Here is a 24,201-nt window from a genome sequence, read left to right as displayed (position 1 = left end):
CTACGGTCTGAGTCCCTTTAGTAGTGCCCCTAGTAGAGGTGGTCTGTTAAAGAGACAGGACAGCAGTGCTCGGAAGTGTGACAGAACGTGCACTTAGGAGAGAGGACATTTTGTTAAATGAGGACGTCAATATGAGGTACAACGCACACATCACTCTGACGGTTTGGCTGTTGGGGATTCCCCGTTGGCCATGAAACAACAATGCAGACACACAAAGAGTGAACAGACAAGACATGGCCGTGGTCATTAGGAGTTGTGAGTGAGGCGTTTGTAGACAAATGGATGAGCAATGAGGAAAGAGGGACGTTATGACAAGAGGTTAACGGCGCAAAGCTAATGCGTGCAAATGCTGAGGGGTTGGCTTAGCTCAGGAGGAAGAGCGCTTTGGCCGGTCGCCGGAAGTTTGCTAGTTCGATCCCCTGCTCGAGGTGAGTGTCGAGGTGTCCCTGAGCAAGAGCTCAACCCCAATTTCTCCTGACGAGCTGGCTGTCGCCTTGCATTTTTGACTCAGACGTCGGTGTGTGATTGTGTGCATTTAAGAGTCTGCTAAATGCCCTTCATGTGAATGTAAATGCATGCCACAATCTAGACCTTGAGTCAAGGTTGCACGGCGACAACACTGTCATTGCACTGAACCCAAACGTTGGCACCCATTTCCTAAGGGACGGCAGATGAAGCCTCAGAATTTATAGCTCAATGATCAGTCGTACTCAGCAACTGAATTGCCCTCGGTGGAAAGTCCCAGGAGAGAGACATCCAGAACACATTTCGAATCACGTTTCAGCAAAGGCCTACGGGTTTGGGGTTGGCGGGGGGCGCCTGTTGACCATCATCACTCCCTCTATGATAAGGTCAGCAAGCGAGGGACCCCCTACTGTCGGAACTGATGGTGTGGTGAGGGTAAACACAGCACTGCTTTCTGAGTGGCACAGGGGGTATTTTAAGCACTAATTCCCACCAAGGTATGCTTTTTAGTTTTCCTGTTTGTTTGTTTGTTTCTCCTGCCCCCCCCCAGGTAGGGAGTCTGAGGACAGTGTGCGGCGCTGCAAGAGCAGCAGACATCTCACACCTCCGGAGGCAGTGGTAGACTGCGTAGCTATCCCACCAGCTCTGACGACATTGGAAATTCTTGAAATCTGACACACATGGAACCATCACATTCGTATTGGGTCATAAATCAAATGAATTTAGAACAGCCAACGCCTCGGAGGGACCGATTGAGACCGGCTTGGGTCAACGTGAGCCACTGTGACAAGCTGCTTTTTTGGCGCTCTACGGAGAAATGTTTTATTCTTATATAGCTCAATGCACATGCACATACTTTGGTATGCACTTACGTAGTAGGGAGTGAACCCATAGGAGTGATGAAGTGCGCTGAATGTATATCAATTTTCTTAGAACGTTTTGGACTGTGCCTTAATGCATTGAAACTGAACAACGATCACTGACATGCACCACATATTGTTCTTCTTCCATAATCAGAAAGATTACCTCTATTGCTGACCAAATTTGGTCGAAAAGGATGAGAAAGAGCCAACTACACATCAACTACAGCCGAACCTCTGAGTTTGCTCTACTGCTAACCAGGTTGAAGGCTAAATGGAAAGAGGAAATTTGGGTCGGCCAAGCTCCGGAGGTAGAGTGGGCTCGACCTGTATTGTGATCCCCGACGGTTGTCGTGGTGTCCCGGGGCAAACCCCTAACCCTAACTGCTGGCTGTCGCCTTGCATGGTTGTCTCCAACGTGAATGTGTGTACCAACCGCTTTTTACATAAAAGCGTCTGCTTACTGGGCTGGATGTAAAATATAAAAAGAATTGCTTCTGTTAAGAAACAACCATTTAACAAAGTGGAGAAACTATAACTTTCGGATTTCCTGGCTTTTCATTTAGAGCCTGTGTTTGGACTTCCACAGGTCTGCTACACGTTTTTATATTATTTTGATCAGGTTGAGTAGAATAGCAATTTTGTAGATTAGTGGAAATGGTACATCTGCAACTATAGATCCTACGTTCAAATATATATTATGCATATTATACAACATAGACAAATTATACAAAGAGGGTGCAATATGGTTTGAAAATAGGGAACAGATGATACATCAGCAGATTAATTGTGACAGCAAGAGAGAGAGAGCGAGAAAGACTGACTTATCACTATGGGTTGACACTGGACCCTGCGCACCCCAACAGGGATACGGCCCTTTCAGACCTCAAGCAGCCCCTGCCTTATGCCAAATACAGCCTTTCTAAACCTGGCCACTCATATTTCCACCTTTGCCCCATAGTAGACCCGTCATGCCCTGCCCTGGATGCCTCTGTCCTTGGGTCTCTGGGTCTCTGGGTCTCTGGGTTTCTGGGTCTCTGTGTCCCTGGGTCCCTGGGCATGCTTCATGCCAAGAGGGCACAGCAAGGCCCAGTGCCTGCGGCGTATATAGTGTACTACCAACAGCATTTGAATGATATGAAAGCCATCTTTAGAGGGTGATCATTTTATTGGAGTGTGACTTTAACTTGACCCGGGTTTAGCATATGATGCATTACACTATGATTCTGATTAATCAGTCCAAGACACTGACAACTTTTCCCGTACCCTACTTGGAAATATAATGTTTGAATGTGAAATATCACCTAATTCTATGCAGCATTAAACACAGGAGCCAAGACACTTTTCTAGGTAAGAGAACTCTTTCGGAGTAGCCGGAGTAAGCTGCCACAAACGTTTCCAAGAAGAGATTGTGATGCCAAAAACCTGACGCGCAGCAAGCCGGATGATTTAAAAAGAACTGCCATAGATGCCATGACTATTCCATTGCATACTATGCCTGCACCAGGGCATACACAGGATAAGCAATACAGTTTGTATGTTTAAAGTGTTGTTTGTTGCTTCCCGCTCTCACCTTGTCCGCCTTTTTGCTTACTGCGTCTGTGGACGTCGGCCTCTTTACGACTATCCTGCCCTTATTGTCTTTGGCCTTGGCGCTCTTCCGAGCCGCGGGGCCCTTGAACATCCGCTCCATAATCTGGGAGCCCTTCACCGTCTCCCCGATGAAACTGATCACCTGCTGGATGCCCAGAACCAGCTTCTCCATCCCCTCCAGCTTCTGGGCCTGCTGCTCCGAGCGCTGGTTCACCACCGTCATGATGGAGCTCATCTCCTGACACATCTCCCTGACCTCGCCCGTGGGTCCCGCTTTGACCGTCTTCGGCGGCGGTACGTGGATCTCCTCGTGGTCCACCTTCATGTTTTCCACGTCCCGCTCGATGCCATCGATGTCCTGGGACATCCCGTCCAGCCGGCTCAGCACCTTCTCCTGGATGTGGATGAGCCGGTCCATCTTGGTGCTCAGCAGCTCGATGCGGCTCTGGATGATGTCCATGCCGTTGCCGGGGCCGTTGCTGTCTCCAACCGTCGCTCCAGCCTTTGAGGGATGGCTCAGCAGTTTGGAACTCATTGCGTCCGCTCCTCTTGACAAGTATTCCAGACGAAACGAGAGATCTCTGCGACGCCGACAAATATTCTTCATATACTTATTCTCCAAAGAGATCTAGCTAGTGGTACCCGTAATTTAAGAGTTAAAAAACGATCAAAAGGTCAAGATTATTTAAATCCGAAATCCTATGGACAATCCGGAAAACCACCTCCAATGTCACAGTTGAAAAGCGTCAGCTAAGGTCAATATCCCGTCAAAAAGCTTCTGTATTTCTGTCCCTCCATCTCAAACTGCTGCCCCTCAGCACACTGGAAATGGGATTAAGAATGGGACAGGCCAGTCTCCCTAAATGTAAATGGGAACTCCTACGTCAGCAGGGGCTATTACTATAGGGCGGGAGCTTTGAGGGTGTGTGTGTGTGTGTGTGGCATTGCTTGGGCAGATAGATATTTGAGACCCTTTAAATGTTAAGCCAACTGCTATGGCCCGCCTGTCTGCTTGCCAGGTGACAAAATGGCAAACGGACACAGTACCTCCCGGGTGTGTCGGTGTAGACCTGTGGGACCAACTAATTACTTTGGTTGTTGTTTCAGTGGTTTTCTGACAATGTAATCGTATCCGTAGACATCAAGGACATGTGCATTTAAAAATAGGGGTCAAGATTGGTCTTCACTCAGCATGTATTTTAAGCAGACTTCAACATTTGCAGGTTCACTTATAAATGAATTTGATGTTGTGAATTCGAAATATTAATGATAGTTGTTGGGAACATTATGTGAACAACATCCAACCTCTTCCTGGACTAAAAACATAACGTCACTAAATAATAATAATAATTATTATTATTATATATAACCATTAGTTATCCAAGCCCTGAGCTTTCAACAAAAACAGCGGCTCATGAAACCAACACTGGACAACAACACTGTGATATTTAATTGACTTAACACCAAATGGTTATCGTAGAAACAGCGGGGAATGAATGTGACCCACTCAATTCTCTGCTCCATTTACCTAGCTGCCGTGAATCCCGCTCTTCATGAAGAAACTGCAAAGTGTGTCGTGACACTTCCGTCTATAATTTGCCCTGTGCTTGCTTCAGCCCCAACAGACGGGGCCAAAGGCTATGCTTACAGGTGCCGGGGGACAATATGGAGGACGAGGTGTCAGTTGAAGTGTTGGGTACAGTAGGTGGAGGGATCGGCAGTGGGACGGGGAGGGGAGTGTCGGCCGGCTCGGGTTTCGCCCAAAAATGCGCAGCCTTGATTGGAGTAACATAACCCACACAGAAACACTAAACACTCTCAATTAGATTGAATGAAAGTCAGTGTTTTGCCGTAGTAGCTGTGTGTCTGTGTCTGTGTGTGTGTGTGTGTGTGTGTGTGTGTGTGTGTGTGTGTGTGTGTGTGTGTGTGTGTGTGTGTGTGTGTGTGTGTGTGTGTGTGTGTGTGTGTGTGTGTGCGTGTGTGCTTGTATATGGGCATGTGCAAGTCTGTGTGTGTGTGTGTGTGTGTGCATGTGTGTGCGTGTGTGTGTGTGAGCGTGAATGAGTGCACGTGCGTGTGCTTGCGTGTGTGCTTGCGTGTGTGCTTGTGTGTGTGTGTGTGTGTGTGTGTGTGTGTGTGTGTGTGTGTGTGTGTGTGTGTGTGTGTGTGGGCGGTGGGGGGGGGGGAGTAGAGGGAAAGGTGACCTTACAGGACAGTAACAGATGCAAATGAATCATCATTCCCATATGGTGGTGGGGGAAGCAGGGTTGCCGGGGTCACACCTGTGCTACAGGGTGGGATAGACGCTCTGACTCAGATTGTGTCGTGTGTGGACCATGTGTGTGTGTGTGTGTTTGGGGAATGGGGGGGAGGGGGGGGGGGTTACCTTCGTCATTTACTGGTGTCCCTGCGCGAAACGGAACTTCAAAAGCATAGCGAGAGAGCATAGCGAAAGGTCACGACATTATATCATCGGAAAATCCCATATTGAACCCTTTTAATCAATACCCCTTACCCTTTATCTTAAACCCTCTGACCCAAAAGACAGACATTTGCTGGACCCGAAATGCAAGCCAGGAATAAATAAATAAATAAAGAACGCAATTGTAACTTCTGCATAATAGAAAATATAAAAGAATTATAATTGAATGTTGTATTCAACAACAACATGTGGTAAGCAGACATCGTGCCTTGCATGGCTGAGGAAATTTAAAGGGCTTTAAACCAGGCATCACGGTGAGATCACATTGCATAAAGCAGACATCGTGGCCGTGGCTGACACTGTGAAACCAACACCAGTATTAGTATAATATCATGGAAATGAAGCCGTGCCAAGCAGAACTGCGCTGCCTGCTACACCCAGGGGTAGCTTAACATGGAAAAGGCTGCTGGCCAATGATCAAAATACTGTCCCCGGTGAATGTGACAGAATGATCAGCATGTTGAGAAAACCTGACAGCTCCTTTATGTGGGCAGGCAGACAGGACCTTTCTAAGCAAATGATCGCTTGGAATGAAACCAGCAGGAGAGGAGGAAGAGGGAGGGAGAGAGAGGGAGAGAGAGAGAGATTGAGAGAGAGAGAGAGAGAGAGAGAGAGAGAGAGAGAGAGAGAGAGAGAGAGAGAGAGAGAGAGAGAGAGAGAGAGAGAGAGAGAGAGAGAGATTGAGAGAAAGAGAGAGACGGACAGAAAGTGTAAGAGAGAGAGAGTGAGGGAGAGAGAGAGAGAGAGAGTCAAGGAGCGGAAAAAGATGTGATTGACCTTATAAGTGGAACACCTCGTTCCCAACCTTTTAGTGTGCAACATTTCATCCTAGTCATTGAAAGCTGGAGCTTCATGTTGCTGGGCAACACAGGCGATAGCGTATCATTGGTCCAGCCTCTGAGGTGAACTGACCGGAGAGCAGTGGCACGCTCCCTGAGTACACAATGTACATGGGAGAGGCTCTGGGGAGGTGGTGGTGGTGGTGGTGGTTGGGCTGGAGGGGGCGATGTAGTGGTGCAGTGCCCACGGTGAGCTGTCCCCTCGCCAATGCCCCCACTGACACCTCCCGGCCTGCCGGTCCCCTGGCAGGGTTCACCGTTGGAAACTGCTACGCACAAACACCCTTCCATGGGAATGGTGAAACACAAGCCCTCGTAATGTCTTAAGTGTCCCGTGCATTCCCCCCCCACATCAAGCCATCTCCCTCTCTCTGTCTCTCTGTCTCTCTCTCTTGCTCTCTCGCTCTTGCTCTCTCTCTCTCTTGCTCTCTCCCTCTCTCTCTCTCTCTCTCTCTCTCTCTCTCTCTCTCTCTCTCTCTCTCTCTCTCTTCATCTCTCACGCTCTCTCTCTCTCTCTCTCTCTCTCTCTCTCTCTCTCTCTCTCTCTCTCTCTCTCTCTCTCTCTCTCTCTCTCTTCGTCTCTCTCTCTCTCTCCCCCCCTCTCCCTCTCCCTCTCCCTCCCTCTCTCTCTCTCTCTCTCTCTCTCTCTCTCTCTCTCTCTCTCTCTCTCTCTCTCTCTCTCTCTCTCTCTCTCTCTCTCTGTCTTCGTCTATCTCTCGGCCTAAGTGTATCAAGGACTGCGCTGCATTCATAGTATTTATATTCATAGTATTTACAGTTTTGCATTGGGCTGCCAATGGCTTTTATGATCCGGTATAGAACATCAAACGAAGCTGTAAAACACGGAAGGTGGGAGGTGAACTGAATGCAAGGTGTATTGTTGGTGAAAGTTAAATCACCAACCATACAAAAAATGCAAATAAATAAACATTAGTGATACGTGATTAGGCTGGGTATGTAACCAAAAAGTTGTATTCAATCTAAATGACCATGCTCTTTATCTGCACCACGGTGACAATGACCTATGGCTATGGCACCATGAGTGGAAAGCATTTCGGAGACGAGAGTTACATGTGGGTCCTCGGTCAAATATATGCATCCAGTATTTATCTATACATAGTGTGGATCTCCGAGAGGCCGAGACAGAAATGGAAGCAATAGAATGTAAAAGATGTTTAGCCTGTCTTGTCTATGAGGGGCTCTTTAACTTTCCACAAAACAAAATGCTGTCCACTGTCTGTGTTAATACCATGGAGATTTTATAGAGGGATTGCAAGCTGTCAGAAATATGATATACAACCAATAAATCAAATTGTGGTGGATAAGACTTCCCAAGCTCTCATTTACACTCCCCTTCACCTGCTGTTCACCTAACATCCCAAGGGAGAAAAAATATAGCGAGCCAGTACTGAGCAGCTCGGTATTTAACGGTTATCATGTCTCATCTGCCTGTCTATCATACAGCTAGCTATATAGTTAGCAAGATAGCTATCGAGCTAGCTAATTTAAATATGAACAGAGACGCAATACTGTATATTGTATTATTATATATAATAAAGTTATTTATATATAATTAACAAAGCAAAATATAACAGGAAATATATTTGCTTTATGTTTTTTTTAGCGGTTCCCAACTGACTTACCAAGATGTCATCAAGACCTTTTGCGGAGACCCTAACATACAAACCATAAAATAGTCCAACGTGCATGCAGTGACAACCAGCAAAGACTACCAACGCAACCTTAAATACGCAAGCAGGTCTGCAAGAAGGCCAGTGTGTACATTTACTAGACACAAATTGATAAATACGAGACCATGATGTTGTGCAACTATCAACTATCAAGCTATGATATATATTTTTTACTGAATACTATTTATTATATTTATTTTTTCAATCATCTTTATATTTTCTCAATACCGGTAATTGTAAATCTTCAAATCGGTACCACCTACAGTACCACCGTGTACCACCCACCGAAAAAACATTCTCAGTGTACTAGCTATAATGCACCACTAGAGGACACTGTCCCCACACAATACTATGCTGTACCCCATGCGTTTCAATTAACTTTATTTGCAAGGGTCCTTAATATTGAAAGGGATGTCAATCTATGATATGGCCTTTTTATTTGTTTGTAGTTGCATGAGCCTTATGTAGAACTTATTGATTTTTATTGGTTGTATATGTACACTACAGGTATATTAGGTACAGTAACATACAGGTACACTACAGGTTCACCATGGTACAGTGGGATTCAATTTGGGAACCTTTGGGCTGGGAGTCAAAGCCTTCGGACACTGGAGGGTCCCACATATGCAGCACGTCCCTGGGCCCCTGGATATCAGTATAGGAAGCTTCTCAAAAGCCTGCATCTCATTTCTTATCTTTCTCATGCAGGCAGTTAAATATAACCATGCGTGGTCTCTGATCTAATTTGTTAGTGACGCTTCAGACTGGAAGACCGTCATACCTGTCATTAATATATCAAAGGCTACATATCTAGTGACTTCCATTGGCAGAAAAGGGCAGTTTGGCATAGCGGGATGCCTCTTAAAATAGAGGATTGGGATGTCAGCGCCCTGCTGTGTGCGCCAAGCATCTCTACTGCTTCAGTGTCTTTGAGCAAAAAAACGGGTCCACCTCATACAGCCTTAGTAGGTTGTCATTCTAACCTCCCTTTGGGTGAATTCAGAGATATTTCAAGATTATTAAAAGAAGATAAGTAAAAATCTGCCGACACAATTTCATGAGGCATCCTGTATATGAAAGCGAGAAAAAAAAACATGTTTATACTCTATCGTGTACTAAAACAGGTATGCTGAATCCATCATACAGAGGGCAGTTAAAGAACACAATGTTCACAGGGCTCAAGACTGACCCAAAAAGGTATCGTGTGGTATTATTTACGCATAGCTGTCCATAAAATCAAAACCTTATTTATGTATAGGGTTATGCATACAGTTCCCCCTGTAACATGTTAAGATAGGGTTAATGTGCACAGACATTGCATTTCTGAAACGGTCTAAAAGTTAAATCACATTTTATTTGACTAACATCCAAAGCAAAACCAAAATGTCCCCTCTAAGTGCTGTGTGGAGGAAGCCTCTGGCTTCAGATCCACTAACAAAGTAATGCAATATCAGGAAGAACGGTTCCCCAGAAAAGAAAAAAAATCCTAATTGGCACGCAATTAGCAGCCTGTGATTATTCAATATAGGAGGAGTGCAAAGCTTGTTTGTGAGGTAAGATTTGTCGAGGCCCTCGGAAAAAAAAAAAATGGAAAAAATAAGAAAAAATACCCCTTTGAAGTAAAACATTTTACAACTTTTTCAAAGTGAGTACATCTGTTAAAATGAATTAACAAAGACTAAAAAGTGGGTTGCCCAAGAACCACCAGTAGAAAATGGTAGTCTTGAGCCCTGGTTCACATTAACTACATTTTATACATTATTAAAAATGTGCATCAAGACGATAAATAAAACAGAAAAGTCAAGCCAACAGAGTTCCTCTGCAACACCAAAAAAGTTGTTACCTGCATTGCAAGTGCCTTCGATGCTGTGTCTCTCCTCCAGTAACAGAGTATATCCCACAGCTTGCGCCACACATATGTGACCACCAGACACAAGCGGCTCCATAGCCACATGTCTCTGCTCTTGAGGAATGGCTCCATGGCTCTGATTTCACTTTTCGCCATTCAGCAAAATTCTTGAACAGTTCTTCAGACCTATCCTGTTTATATATAACCAGACCTAAGACGTGCAGACCGCAAGGGTTAGGAAAGATGGCAGAATGGTGACAGGGGGAATATGAAGTATTCGGAGGGTAAGTACCGCCCTCCTGTGCTGAACCGGCAACGACTTGATCGGGATGTGTTAATCCGTCCAGTCCCGAAACCCCCCATCAGGATCTGCAGCATAAGGACAAGGGGTTTGTGGCGATGAAACAAGAGGGACAGGTGCATACTGAGTTTGGCTGGGGACCACAGCGGATTTACATACATAGGCTACTGTATAACATAGCTGTGCAATCTATCAGTCCCTTTCTAAAACCCCCTTCGATATCTTTCAAGGTCTAACCCTGGTTCATCTCTTCGTGAACACTCATGAACGAACATACACAAACACATACACAAACACACACATATATACATATACACACATCAGACGCACCAACACACGCAAAAATACCTTTCAGAAAGTACCTGGATAGGTATAGATGCATGACATCCACACAACCACTTCAACATTTCATGTAATCATGCCATTGAAATGGGAGGATCTTGTTGTTGCGTGTCTGATCTCTAGGTCAGCGTGCCATGGCCTTGTACACGTGTAGAGGTTCCTTCTGCGGGGTCAAATTACAAATAACATACAAACACACACGCGTGGGCCATGACGACGTGTGTCCTTTAATTTCAGAGAAGTCACTGCACATTACGCACCTTATGCTTAAATGAGTAAACAAAGATACACAATTATCTCACTACCGTGTAACAACCATTCATCTGTAGGTCAGATTCCTTTTGTTTGATTGATTTGGCTCACTTCACTGGGGTGTGTGCAGCCAGAGACCCCAAGGACTACACATACACGTCACACACACACACACACACACACACACACACACACACACACACACACACACACACACACACACACACACACACACACACACACACACACACATCTCCAGAATGTCTGGCATGAAACCCAGACACTCCTCAAGTTGTCTGCAGCTCATGCCGTTGCTCTGACAAAGGGCTTTCTTGCAATGTTTAACGAGCCAAATTGTCCTGCTATCACTTAGTTAAACCGATTTAAATCTCTTTGGATGATTGGTGTGAAGTATGGGTTTAAGACACACCCTTTCAACTCCTCAAACTTCAGCTATTGGATCACATATGGTCAGTTTTGATTGCGTTAATGTTATTTACTGATTTGTAACGATCTGCATTACTTTATAATACTGGTGAATTAAAGAGAATTGTACTCATGAGCTAAAATAATTGTTGATAGACGGACCATACCAATTGAGTAAATGTCAAGCTTGATAGCCTACCTCTTCATCTCACAGGTAGCTGGTTGCAGAATAACATTTTACCACCTCCTTTACGACCCATGAGTAGAGTAGTAGAGTCAAATGTTCTTCTGCAACCAGCTACCTGGGAGATTATCCATTGACAATGGATTGTCTTCAAGTAGCCTACACCTGTCGCTATCCCTATTTTCCTCAATCATCTGACCTGAAGGAAATGTAAAAATAAGCTTTGTAAATCATGGCAGGGAATGTTTTTTGTTGTGTTGATTGTTTTCAATTACAATAATATGTTTATTTGTTTATGACAAAATGGTGCATGTTGTGATTTATTAATAATAATTATTTTTATTATTATTTTTCCCAAGCTGAACGTCTCGGATAGCCTCGCGAAGCCAGGATAATGAGACAAAAAACTACAGGTCCCGAAATGCAACTGAAACTAACGCAAAATAAAACCATACTCTTTCGCCTTGTTTTTTTTCTGAGAACCTTATTTAAAACTACTTAAAATCTGTAAAAGGGTCAATTCTTCCACCGAAACCTTATATTAAATGTAAGTATTTAAAGCCAAACCCCCTCCCGTTGTTTTGGTCACGTGGTAAAAAAAAGGTCAAAAGTTTCGCGGGAAATAACAACATGGAGGACGAAGTGACAGCGCCTCCGCTCCCAGAGTCTGTGCAATGCCCCGTTTGCTCCAAAGGGTTCAAACCTTCAAAGATTAACGCACATCTCGACAGATGCCTTCAAGATGACGTCGACCGCTGTCCGTCTACCATGGACGAGGGAAGACCACCTCTTAAGAAACCCCGCGTTACTACTGCCTCACCTCCACCCGTACCTGTCAGTACAGCCAATGGGACCCCGACCCGTGGGCTACGAGGTACGTCCTCTACCGTATTCTCCCTGTTTCAGAACAAAAAACAAAACGTTTCAGTTCAAGGTGAACGCAGTCCATCCTTTTCCGAGAAACTACAACAACCACCACCTTCTTCTTCATCAGCGGTCAGCAAGGGTGTTAAACGCACCGCTCCAGGTGATATCGAACCAGGGCAGCCAGATGCTGATCCCACTATGCTGACCAGTCCACCCAGTTCACAATTAACCTTAGTGAAGACGTCTACGGAAGCCGTGCCGTCCCGGACCTTTCTGAATACAGACAAGCCCTTAGCTGAGACACTGCGACCCAAAACGCTGGAGGAGTACTTTGGACAGAACAAAGTTGTGGGAGAGCATACCCTCCTCCGCTCACTGCTGGAGTCACAAGACATCCCCTCGTTGATCCTATGGGGACCCCCTGGATGCGGAAAGGTCGTTCATTTAAATGATCTAAATATATAGTTGCATTTAATATATCCTTTCCTTGCATGTATTAATGCATGTATCAATGCTCTTTAGCGCAGCCTTGGCACAATGTTAAGGCTGCAAAGTATTTAGCCCCAATGGGTCTGCTAATGCGAGATGGAACTGATTACATTTATTCAAGTCAATAAAAGTTATGGAATGGCTTGGTCTTAAATACATGAAGTATACATGAGGGTATCTGTGTATCAATCTGTGATGATGATGATGACAGATGAATATCACCAATATTGCTGTACAACGCAACTCAAACGCTTTAATGGCTGCTGCTCATGTGACAAACATCAGTTAATTTTGTGTCCGGCCGGTTTCCTCTCCATCTCTAGACCACTCTTGCTCACATCATAGCCAGCAAGAGCAAGCAGAAGGGAACTGTGCGCTTTGTGAAGCTCTCCGCCACCAGTGCGTCCACCAGCGACGTGAGAGAGGTGATCAAGCAGGCGCAGAACGAACTCCGACTCTGCAAGAGGAGAACCATCATGTTCATCGATGAGATCCACCGCTTCAATAAGTCCCAGCAGGTGCGGACTCTGAGTACCAGCAAACATGTTACGATGCTCTGTCTATTTTGTGTATTTGTATATATATAGCCACAATGGCATATTTATTTGCCCATGTGCTTTGTCTTAATGGTCAGACTGGTTCTCAGAAAGTGTGTGTGTGTGTGTGTGTGTGTGTGTGTGTGTGTGTGTGTGTGTGTGTGTGTGTGTGTGTGTGTGTGTGTGTGTGTGTGTGTGTGTGTGTGTGTGTGTGTGTGTGTGTGTGTCAGCAGCAGCACGTGTGTCCTTAATTGTGTTAAGCTTGCGGTGTGTGTGTGTGTGTACTGTGCTTGCGCGCATAGGACACCTTCCTGCCTCACGTGGAGTGCGGCACGGTGACCCTGATCGGGGCGACCACGGAGAACCCCTCCTTCCAGGTGAACTCTGCGCTGCTGAGCCGCTGCAGGGTGCTGGTGCTGGAGAAGCTCTCTGTGGAGGCCATGGGCTCCATCCTGCAGCGGGCCGTGGTCTCCCTGGGGGTCCACGTGCTGGGGGACGGGGAGCAGGCCGGGGACCTGGAGGAGCCCCCCGATGATGGAGCCCAGTGAGTCCCCTCTAAGCTCCGGCCAGTGTCAGGCACTTTGTATTTCAGTAGTAGCCGGCACCTGTGGCTCAATGGTTAGCACAAGGGATGCAATGGACATCCCATAATTCTAATTGGATGTACAGTCCAGATCACAACTACCACACTATTCTACTACTCCTACTACTACTACTACTACTACTACTACTACTACTACTACTCCTATTATTAGGCATGTAAACACATTACAAAATGGAAAGTTTGTTTTAAATCAATTTCATGCAGACCATGTGTGTTATGACCGGAGCTGCGCTGGTATCTCTTTTTACTGTTGTAGCGTTTGCATGATTCACTTCTAAACAGCTAATTTGATACTATGTCTATCAGGGACATTTTAAAACATGCATCCAGTTGAATGTTATTTGTGAAGGCTTTTGACAATCCAAACCATCCAAAATACTTCATATTTGAATGCATCAACATTATACATAATGTAGTCATAAGACGTCTGGTATATATAAATATCTTTGTAGTTGTTTATGATTTGCTTGAAGAGCACTCGCGTCATTCGAGTACATTTCCACCCACACCCCCCTGCTTGACTGGGCACGCAAGCTTGGCTTGGCTTGGCTTGGCGTAGAGCCGTAAGGAAGCACTCCCATAATAATCCATCAGAGCTGCGGTTCAATGAGCCCGTCTGACGTGCAGCTGACGCTGGGCAGACGCATGGCAGACGCGCAGCAAAACGCTAAAATAGACCTGAAGTCTATTAATAACCCGCATTGACGCGCGACTATGAATAAATAAGAGTTTGTTTGTCAATTAATTAAATAATGTATAGGTGAGTAGTTGTAGTTGCATATTGCTAGGGGAAAAATGCCCTCAAATTTGTTAATATATATCCTTACTAGTAGTCATATTTTGATTCTTACTTACAATTGCCTTGTCATCGACCAACACCGTAGGGGAGAATGCAGAGGTGCATTCCTAGGGTGCCTCCTGCACCTTAGGGATCACTCCCATTTCATGTCGAATTAATTTACTGTAGTTGTGCTGGCCCCCCATATAACCCTATTTATCGCTGCAGACCATCTCCTAGCTGGTTTTAGTTTGAGATTATGGACGAGGTGCGGCTGATATGTCGAGATGGAGACATACGGAGAATTGTACGACCCCAGACTTTGTTTATACCAGGACATTTTAGAGAAGGACGACATTTGGAGCACCATTAGTGCCGTCATTGGACCTTCCGAGGAGGGGATCAGTTGGAAGATCACCAATGAAAACATTGGCCCGTTAAATTGTGGAGCGGGTGCACAATCCACTTGGGGTCGTACACAACAATGAAAAAACACGTACAGCTTCGCACTCATAGTTTCTAAATCTGAATCCATCTCCGAAATGTCCGGTGAAGCAGGTCGGAAAGAGACACGACATGACGCAGCGCATTCGTGCTCAGTGTCGCCTCCGGGTTACTTGGCACTGCCAAGTAAGTAAGACTTGAGAAAGTCCTTGCTTGGTCTGGGGCAGAGCCACCGCCACATGGACTTTCCACTTATAGTTCATGGGGTTTGCATGTTCTTTGCCCCTCCCATAACCTATGGTATTTGTCCCGGGCACCGTACAGCCCACTGATCCAAGAAGGTTAGGATTTGTCCAATGCAGAGACTGAATTTCCCTGACAGAGAGGAATAACGTATATTCTTCTTGCTGTTTTGCATGAAAAGCGCTGTATAAGTGTATATATATATATTTTTATTTTTTATTTTAAGTAATTGAAGAAGGTGTGATCTTGGCATCTGCTTCCCTCATCTTAAAGGTGTAGCGTGTATGATTAAGTGGCATCCCCCCCGTTGTGTTGCATTCCATTTCTGAGTCCATGTCTCTTTGAGGACATTCCCGTTTTTTCCAAGTCTAAGTAGGGTTAGACTTCCGTGACAACCTTTTTAAAGAGCTCTAGGGGGATTTATGCGTGTCTCAGGTTATTGAGTGAAGGCTGTGCAGTGCAATCGGAGGGAATCCTACAAGTCGTCTCCCAGCTTATGTTGATGTAGAGGAGAATGGAGGGGGGGGGGGGGGGGGGGGGGCTGTAATGTGAGCAGTGAAAGCGGTCGGCCCCGTGTACTGGGTGCCAGTAAACTGAATTGCTGACTCAATGAGAGTGAGAGAGAGGGAGAGATGTTCGGCTACACATTGCCTGAGGGGGTATATTGCGGCTTAGAGATTTAAGATGGGAGTTGAGAAAACTAAACTGACTGGCTTATACTGTCAACTGGCAGACGCTTTTATCCAAAGTGACATACAAAAAGCACATTTGTCAGAAGAAAGAGAAACAATATATCTCTGATGGTGTAGGTGGTGTTATTCATGGCGACGAGTGATAAGCATTTTACATGATCGCTAGGTTAACCTAGCGCTCGCTACCTCACTTTGTGACAAATTCAGAGCGAGGTCTCATGAGCCATAGGAGGATAATGGACCTGGGTTCATCTGTCTGTTCCCTGTCAGACCGCAGGTGTACATCGAGCAGAGGGCTCTGGACACCGTGGCCCACCTGTGTGACGGAGACGCCCGCGCTGGCCTCAACGGGCTGCAGATGGCCCTCCAGGCGCGGGTGGGCGGGGCCCCTTCAGGGAGGGTCGTGGTGCAGGAGAAGCACGTCAAGGAGGGGCTGCAGAGGTCCCACATCCTCTATGACAAAGCAGGTATAGTCGACGCTCTACTGTAGGGTGCCAGAGGGGGCGCCATATTTCAATTATTCCAAATTCAATGCATTTGATTAAATACGTTTTGACTTTAAATAATCCATTGATAAATAACATAAGCTAGTTGTAGTTATTAGTGTGTATATATTGCTTTATCTTACCTCATCTCTTTGGAAGATGAGGTATATAATGCTAATTTATACATCACATCATAGCAAATGAGGCTTTATATATCATAAGTAATCAAGCACATGGTGATTACATATCGCCCTTGTAGCATATGTTATGACAGTTCTATTAGATGAATGGTTGCTAACTAAAATATATATATGGTGGCTAATTCATTGTATATTTATTACTTTCTTTCAAGCGTGGATATTATGCAACCTCAATATATTGTATCACAATTTATTCCACAACCCCTAAAGTACAGATCCCTCAGTAGTACAAATAAGATGGATTGTATGGAGTACTTGTATGCAAAGTTGCTTCATGTCGAGTTACATCAGCTGGCCTTCAATTTAAGCCAATCAGAAAAAGCGATTGCAATCATCCCTTTGAACAGCTGTGGGGAAACACAGGCTTTAAGGGGAATCAGGCCTAGTCTTTTGCTAAGCCTTTTCCAGAAAATACAAGGCCTCTAAAATAAACAAAAACCTGTTTTTATCCATGATTCTTAGGGAGATCAATAGTCTAATCTGTTTTCTTTAGGACTATTCATTCATTAAAACACACTTTTAATTATTTACATCCCCACCCTGAACCCCCTGTGGGTCTCATCATTGAGTGTCTGGTGATAACACCATAAGCACTGTTATGTTTTGATGGAGGGGGTGTGGATGTGAAGAGCTAGGGGGGGGGGGGGGCAGTAACACCAGTTAATGCTGACCTTCCTCAGAAACATGCAGCCCTCAGAACTGTTACGTAACGTTCAGCTGTCCACCAAGGTTAGATGAACTTTTCCCTGTGCCGTCACCATCCTCAATCATGTGATCTTATTATTGAAGTCAAATGTTGGGTGAAGTTCATTGTTGTGGATTGTTTTTCCCTGGGCTTGAATGGGGATAAGGGTGCGAACCACAGGGTAGATCACGACATGATACACGATACATGGCCCATGATGCTGGTTATATCGCCATACAGCGATTCTGCGATAATCAATATATTGTGAGACAATTCTATGATGATACATCAAGATATATGTCTAACTATGAATAGAAAATGACTGTGAAAAGGTTCAGTGTTGGACTTCTGTCTTTATTCATGGTCCAAACTTCAGTTTTTCAGTTACCTGTCATTGAAACAAAAAACTAAAATATATGTATATAAATTAAAAAATATATATATTGATATTTGGCGGGTGTGTATCTATTTATCTTTCTCACGACGAAGGGCAACGATATATCGACGTATCAATATTTTGTCCCATCCCTAGTACCGTTGCAATACCTCATTCTTATCCACATTAATATTTACTCATTGCTCCAACACATCGCATCGTGTGTCTGGGTTTCCTCATTTCATGCGCACTCCAAAAGGTTTAAAGGTAGTGTTGTTCCCTGCCAGGCGAAGAGCACTTCAACTGCATCTCGGCGCTGCATAAGTCCATGAGGGGCTCCCACGAAAACGCCTCTCTCTACTGGCTGGCCCGTATGCTGGAAGGGGGGGAGGACCCCCTGTATGTGGCCCGCAGGCTGGTCCGCTTCGCCAGCGAGGACGTGGGTACGGAACACTTTGACACTCACTTTTAAAGGATTTAGCAGGCGTTTTCATCCAAAGCAACTCACCATGGTTCATATATACAATCACACGCCGACGGTGGGGTAAACCACGCAAGGCTCTTCAGGAGCAAATTAGATGTCAAGGGAGACCTTGATCCTAAACTAGGAGTTGGGGATCGAACTAGCAACCTTCCGGTTACAAGTCAACCTGCTCTTATTCCTTAGCTAGGCCGACTCCAACTTAAGTCTTGCAACAAGTGTACATTTGTTCATTTCAACTACCCACACAATCTGCTTGTAACTTCATCAAATGATAGGTTCTGCTGTATCCCTGTTAAGCTCCTTCAAGCAGTTTTTCTAAATATAGAAATGTATAAAAGTTTACAACCAGATACTATCGTCTCAATCTGATCCCTGGCTGCGTATTCCGCCCCCATGTGTACCCTGTGACGTGCAGCTAGCTAGTGGCCAATCTCGCCCTGTTATGGGCCTTACACAGAGACTCATGATGGACCCTTTTCTAATGGGCTCAGCAAGATTCCCTCCCTGTCCATATACGGGCAAAGGACCAAGAAGATTGATGTCAAGAAAATCATGTTCTTTTTCGACTGAACCACAACGACCGACACATCGTCCTTCTGATAAACAACACATTGGTGAGTAACTGATTGATTTATTATCAACCTGCCATAGGACATTATCATTTTGTGTAATTCTGTGATTATCGAAGCCTCTTCTATTATAATGAGTTTGCTGAAAGTCCTTTTTATTTATTGACAGCACTGCTCTGGATCTGGATGGAACAAGAAGAAGAAAGGATATTGTCGGACAGTTTGCCTATTTATATTTTTGCAATATAAATATAATCTCTTATATTTGCTTGTATAATATGATGATCGTCAGCTCCCAGTACCCCACGTGTGCAGTGTTGACAGGCCAGCGTGAATGTGCTTCTCGATAATATCTACAGTGTGTCCGCCCCTGCACTGTGGATATAATCCTTCCATTTATGACGTTGTGATGGACATTTAATCCATCACATTTCAACCAATGCCCACCATGGAGGCCTCTATATCGTGTGCAGGCCTACAAGTTATTTCTGTTTGCAATATAAATATGATCATATGATATTGATGGCCAGTTTGTTTTAGCAGTGGGTGCGCAGTTGAAAGGAATAGACTAAATGCATTGAGCTTCTTTTTGAGGGTGCACTTTGCATCATACTCATTACATACACTCCTGACATAGTGATAGACGTTTCATCTGTAACATTATTACCACTGCACAGTTAATGATGATAATGATAATGCATAGGGAATGAATGCACTTCTTCTTGTGATCACTTGTATTAAGGTTATAGCAAAAAAATGTATGTTCTTTGACCAAATTCAATAAAAGAAACGATAAATGTATGACTGACTGCCTATATATATGTGTATATAATATGTGTAATATATCTTGCACTTAAAAATGGTGCTTAGCATTGGGTAGGGTCTTATCCTGGCTATCTTTGTTACATATGGGGAATAGGTTAACCTAGTGATTGTTAGTGCTTGGCACTTGTTACTATAGATTATCCTTACAGTACCGAGAGCGATATATTGTTGTTTTCTCCTTCTTCTGACAAATTTACTTATTGTACGTCGCTTCGGATTAAAGCGTCTGCTAAATGCCCAGAATGTGAATGTCACTATGTGTTGTTCTGGGTGGTTCTGATCCACTGGGTCTCTGATCCACTGGGTGTCTGATCCACTGGCTCTCTGATCCTCTGGGTGTCTGTGTATCTGATCCTCTGGGTCTCTTGGTCCAGGTCTGGCAGATCCCTTGGCCCTGCCCCAGGCTGTGTCTGCCTACCAGGCCTGTCACTTCATCGGCATGCCCGAGTGTGAGGTGAGACCCTGGCCCAATGCCCATCCCTACCAATGAAAATACTCGGTCTGCCTATTTGATGAAGTCGCCATGTGTACTATGTAAGCCATCTCCTAGATTAAAACAACCCAGACATATCTCTGGTCAATGCTGCTTAGCCATAGTTATTTCAATAATGTCATCACTTCAATCACATCCTATAACGATGAATATGATAAGTTCTACTTATACATAATGTTGGCCAGACCGTACCTTTTATCTTTTATTTCTTTGCAAGAATCTTCATATCGACACAGCCACAACCCCTACCAGACAGCAGAGCTACACTAGTTCACTTCACAGAGTCGCAAAGCGAGTTGGAGTGGACAGAATATTGTTATGGAGTGTTTTTTTAATTCTGAAAGTCTCACATCTATTGGGCCCCGTTGGTACACCGGGTAAAGCCTGTACCATTAAGGCCCAGTCCTTACCACAGTCTTTCTTTCTTTCTTTCTTTCTTTCTTTCTTTCTTTCTTTCTTTCTTTCTTTTCTTCTTCCCTCCAATAAAGAGGATAAAACTTAATCTTAAATAAATAAAAATGTCTCCCATATATTTATTGGGAGGGGCTCAATCGTACATTCGCCTCATGTAGCTTCCTTGTGTGTGTAGCTTACTTGTGTGTACGTGTGTGTTTCCCCCGTCCCACAGGTGATCCTCGCCCAATGCGCTGTGTACCTGGCCCGCGCCCCCAAGTCTGTGGAGGTCTACAAGGCCTACAGCAACGTGAAGGCCTCCCTGAGGACCCACAAGGGGCCCCTGCCCTCGGTGCCCCTCCACCTGCGCAACGCCTCCACCAAGCTCATGAGGGAGCTAGGCTACGCTAAGGGCTACAAGTACAACCCCGCGTTCAGCTCACCGGCGGAGCAGGAGTACCTCCCCGAGGAGCTCAGGGGAGTGGACTTCTTCACCTGGACTCCCTCTGAATGAGCTAGAGTCGCGTGTGTGTGCGTGTGTGCTTGCACACGCTGTAAACTAATTCAGAATTCTGGTCATGTTGATGTTTGTGTACACATTGTTGTGTACATAATGTTGTGTGTTTCATGTGGAGATGTTTGTCTTTTTTGTAAAATCATTAAAACCGACATGAGTCAAATGCGTTTTGATCAAGCACTACAGACAGTCACTCCCACAGCTATGGTTTTTTATTGTCATTGACTCGTGGAGTGATTATCCTTATCTTCAGTTTTCAGCCATTGTCTGCAATATAAATCAAACAGATAATAAATAAATCTGAAAAAACATATGTAGTCATCTTTCCAAAAGAAATAATACAACTGTTACGACCCTCTAGTCTAGGCGGGTTTCGGTTTCCCGAAATGGAGGGACCAAAGCTAAATGCTTTGTTGTGTCAAAAGCTTTTCTCTGTATAACGGAAGAAGTGGGTCTGCCAGAGGTTTCCGAAGCTAGCAAAGGCACTCTACATTTAGCCTGCAGCTCTAATTGCCTCAACTTAAGCTCCTTTTCTAGCTCGAGTTCCAGTCTGTGAATGTGCATTGCCTGATCCTTTGCTTGCTAAGCAGGGAGCATCTCACTTGGCTGATCCAGGGGATGTAGGAGGCCACTCGGGTGAAAACCGTGGGCCTCTGGGGGGTGTTGCAGCCCCGCCCGTCCACAAAGCTGGCCACTCCCTGGACATACCACCTCCGGTCCCGCCCCTTGCAGCTCAGTGGCCCTCCAGAGTCCCCCTTCGAAGAAAAACAAAAGGTGTGAGACATTTAAAGCCAAACCTACACTACTGTTTAAAAGTTTGGGGTCACCCAGACAATTTCATGTTTTCCATGATAACTCATTCGTTTATTAAAATGATCTTTACCTTAAAGTGAACAGTTTTCAGCTGTGCGAATATAATTGCTCAAGGGTTTTCTAATCATTAGTTAGACTTTTAACACGATTAGCTAAACAATGTACCATTAGAACACACGAGGAATGGTTCCTGGAAATGGGGCTCTGTACACCTATGTAGATATTCCATTAAAAAGACTTTCTGATTAATTTAAGGTTATCTTCATGAACTTTGCTTTTCTTAAAAGAATAAGGACATTTCTAAGTGACCCCAAACTTTTGAACGGTAGCGTAAGTTTGTTGAATGAAAGAAAGGCGAGAGAGAACGAGGTGTGTGGCTGATGTTGAACTGAAGCCTCTATGAGCCTTCTAGTTTGGTTTACGTGGCAGGCCGACTTGCTGTCTCCTCCAGCACAGACCATGGTGGTCTTCACTGAACTCCCCCACCAGTCGCTACGAGCACAGACGCTGGGCTCGACCACAGGGAGCAGAGCCTGCTGCAGTTTGGCCGGCCGGGGCCCCCCAGCTAGGAAAGGGAGGGTTGGACAAACACAAAACATTGCTACAACACATAGTTACAACCATAGCCTATTCCAAATCAGCACCCCTGCCCCCCCCCCTTCACCACCTGGGACTTATAAAGCACCATTTTCTTCTTATCATAGATAGCTTAGATGTATACGGGGAATGGGTTAACCCAACAACTAAGTGCTTGGCACTTAGTTGCTGTACCGACAGTGATCTTTTGTTTCTCCCTTCTTCTGACAATTGTACTTATTGTAAGTCGCTTTGGAAAAAGCGTTTTGCTTTGGAATTCAAAAGAAGAAGTGCAAGTGCCTACAAAATCAAACCAAACCCCTAGAAAGTGTTTTCATCTTTGCAGTCGGAGTGTGGGCGCGTGGGGCTTACAGGAAAGCCGACCCCAGCCGGTGACGTAGCAGGCCTGGCCGTGGGCGAGCTCTGTGCCCTGTGGTGGCAGGCAGGCCAGCTGGACTTTGTCATTGAGAACCGCACTCTTCTCCAGTTTCAGGAGGGCAAGGTCATTTCTAATGAGGACAGGGTCCGAGATTAAGAAATGAAAGGTTATCGGTATGGCTAATTGTTTGACTGGTTCTATGTTTCATGCATGTGTGTACGGTACATGTTTCACAGATTGGGTGCTATCTAGTTCCCTTTCTAAATATAAGAACCTCCATTTGTTCAGCTGCTTTTCTAGGCCATATTCTCAGGCCGGGGAGTTCTGGTTGAATAGTTACGTTAAACATTGGCCCACAGATTCCTCTCTCATATTCCTCTCTCACCGCCCATATCAGTAGGCAAAGTGTCCTATGTTTAAAAAACAACCAATCAGGATTTGGACATGGCACCTTAAAGTTAAAATGCTCACGGCTCCATGAGTATTGATTCTCCTTCTGTGTCCAGCATTCAGTGTGTAGAGCAAGACCCAGCCTACCCACAAGACACGCAGTTGTCATTCCACTGAGGGTGTATGATCATCCTCTCCACCCTGATGGACTGTTCGGGTCCCTCGTGCGTGTCCATGTCGTGCTCCGCGAGAACCACCCGGTAGGTGTGGAACCTGAGCGCAAACACGCCAGCCCGCCAGCATCGTTATTTTCTGGCGAAATTTAGATGAAATGTATTGGATTGATGGAGGCTTTCTCACGTGATGCAGTGCGCAGCGGTCAGGACCCAGTTGGCGGCGATGAGAGTTCCTCCACATGTGGGATAGAAGGACTCCAAAGAGACCTGACCGCAGGGGGAACGCACGTTGAGCGGAACTGGGTTGCAGTAGTGACCGATGTAAGTCGCTTTGGATAAAAGCGTCTGCTAAATGCCCTAAATGTAATTGTAATTGTATATTTTGTTTGTTGTTTTGTTTTTTAATACATGTGATTCTGCATTTTGGATCACAAATTAATCCATAAATTGTTTGAAGAGGGAAACAATATTTGGTTGAAGCAAAATATAATAACACCCAGGAGCACTCCTCATGACACATGGTAACCATGACCCCTACCTGCCACGGCCAGCTGTACGGAGAAGCCTCTTCCCCATCCACCACGCGACTGGACCGGGGCTGGTAGTGCGGTAGGCCACAGCCAGACACTGAAAAGCAGAAGAAATGTTGGAAAAGTCCTTAAAATAATACTCACTGATACGATTGGTGTTACCTCACCAGTTGTGACAAACAGCAAGAAGATAAGTAGCAGCTCCATCTCTGATGTCTCCAGAATAAAAGGGTTGCATTTGGCTTTTTATAGACTTCATCAGATCTAGCATGGGAAATTCCTTCCTTTCTCCATGCGTTGAAATTGTGACATATGCATTTATACATCATCGATGAACTGCATATGCAAATATACATTCAAGTAGTCCCGTCGG

The 24,201-nt window shown here is 45.0% G+C and overlaps 3 protein-coding genes across 10 annotated transcripts in view; 1 reads left to right on the top strand and 2 right to left on the bottom strand.

The window, feature by feature from the left end:
- mylk4a (myosin light chain kinase family, member 4a) overlaps window positions 1–3,796 on the bottom strand; it is a 12,410-nt gene extending 8,614 nt beyond the window's left edge. The window contains exons 1-2 of one of the 3 annotated variants that reach the window (XM_056597504.1): window positions 2,899–3,796; window positions 1–43 (exon numbers count right to left, since the gene is read on the bottom strand). The exon at window positions 1–43 is cut by the window's left edge and continues 95 nt beyond it. In XM_056597504.1, coding sequence (XP_056453479.1) covers window positions 1–43; window positions 2,899–3,525 — 670 coding nt within the window. In that variant the 5' untranslated portion in view covers window positions 3,526–3,796. The remainder of the gene's footprint in view (window positions 44–2,898) is intronic. The other 2 variants (XM_056597505.1, XM_056597507.1) reach the window with 2 other exon arrangements.
- Window positions 3,797–11,874: 8,078 nt separating this feature from the next.
- On the top strand, window positions 11,875–21,255 carry wrnip1 (WRN helicase interacting protein 1). Of its 6 annotated transcripts, none has more exons than XM_056597364.1 (8): window positions 11,894–12,158; window positions 12,279–12,586; window positions 12,964–13,158; window positions 13,479–13,720; window positions 16,208–16,404; window positions 17,971–18,126; window positions 19,936–20,015; window positions 20,683–21,255. In XM_056597364.1, exons 1-8 carry the CDS (start codon window positions 11,915–11,917, stop codon window positions 20,959–20,961), a joined length of 1,701 nt encoding a protein of 566 aa, XP_056453339.1. In that variant the 5' UTR covers window positions 11,894–11,914; the 3' UTR covers window positions 20,962–21,255. The 6 variants fall into 6 exon arrangements, with proteins under 6 accessions (XP_056453344.1, XP_056453340.1, XP_056453339.1 ...); XM_056597367.1 differs by lacking the exons at window positions 19,936–20,015; window positions 20,683–21,255 and adding exons at window positions 18,659–18,781; window positions 18,906–19,854; XM_056597369.1 differs by having other exon boundaries at window positions 11,875–12,586.
- LOC130388047 (chymotrypsin-like elastase family member 3B) lies at window positions 21,160–24,099 on the bottom strand. Its single transcript, XM_056597370.1, has 8 exons — window positions 23,996–24,099; window positions 23,837–23,925; window positions 23,483–23,565; window positions 23,270–23,395; window positions 22,726–22,862; window positions 22,200–22,342; window positions 21,567–21,719; window positions 21,160–21,231 (listed from the first exon to the last, which is right to left on the bottom strand). Exons 1-8 carry the CDS (start codon window positions 24,033–24,035, stop codon window positions 21,214–21,216), a joined length of 789 nt encoding a protein of 262 aa, XP_056453345.1. The 5' UTR covers window positions 24,036–24,099; the 3' UTR covers window positions 21,160–21,213.
- Between the last annotated feature and the right edge of the window lie 102 nt (window positions 24,100–24,201).

The sequence above is a fragment of the Gadus chalcogrammus genome, chromosome 8 (genome assembly GCF_026213295.1).
Source record: "Gadus chalcogrammus isolate NIFS_2021 chromosome 8, NIFS_Gcha_1.0, whole genome shotgun sequence".
In the NCBI taxonomy this organism is placed as follows: domain Eukaryota; kingdom Metazoa; phylum Chordata; class Actinopteri; order Gadiformes; family Gadidae; genus Gadus; species Gadus chalcogrammus.
This window is presented reverse-complemented; position numbering and strand designations above follow the sequence as displayed.

Excerpts from the sequence above, each read along its gene's own strand:
- wrnip1 (XM_056597369.1), top strand. The coding sequence starts at position 11,915 with ATGGAGGACGAAGTGACAGCGCCTCCGCTCCCAGAGTCTGTGCAATGC. Across the intron at positions 16,405-17,970 it reads CATCCTCTATGACAAAGCAG|GCGAAGAGCACTTCAACTGC; the intron begins GTATAGTCGACG and ends GTTCCCTGCCAG. Across the intron at positions 20,016-20,682 it reads TCGGCATGCCCGAGTGTGAG|GTGATCCTCGCCCAATGCGC; the intron begins GTGAGACCCTGG and ends CCCGTCCCACAG.
- LOC130388047 (XM_056597370.1), bottom strand. The coding sequence starts at position 24,035 with ATGGAGCTGCTACTTATCTTCTTGCTGTTTGTCACAACTG. Across the intron at positions 23,566-23,836 it reads CGTACAGCTGGCCGTGGCAG|GTCTCTTTGGAGTCCTTCTA; the intron begins GTAGGGGTCATG and ends CCCTGCGGTCAG. Across the intron at positions 21,720-22,199 it reads ACAGCAAGTCGGCCTGCCAC|GGGGACTCTGGAGGGCCACT; the intron begins GTAAACCAAACT and ends TTTTCTTCGAAG.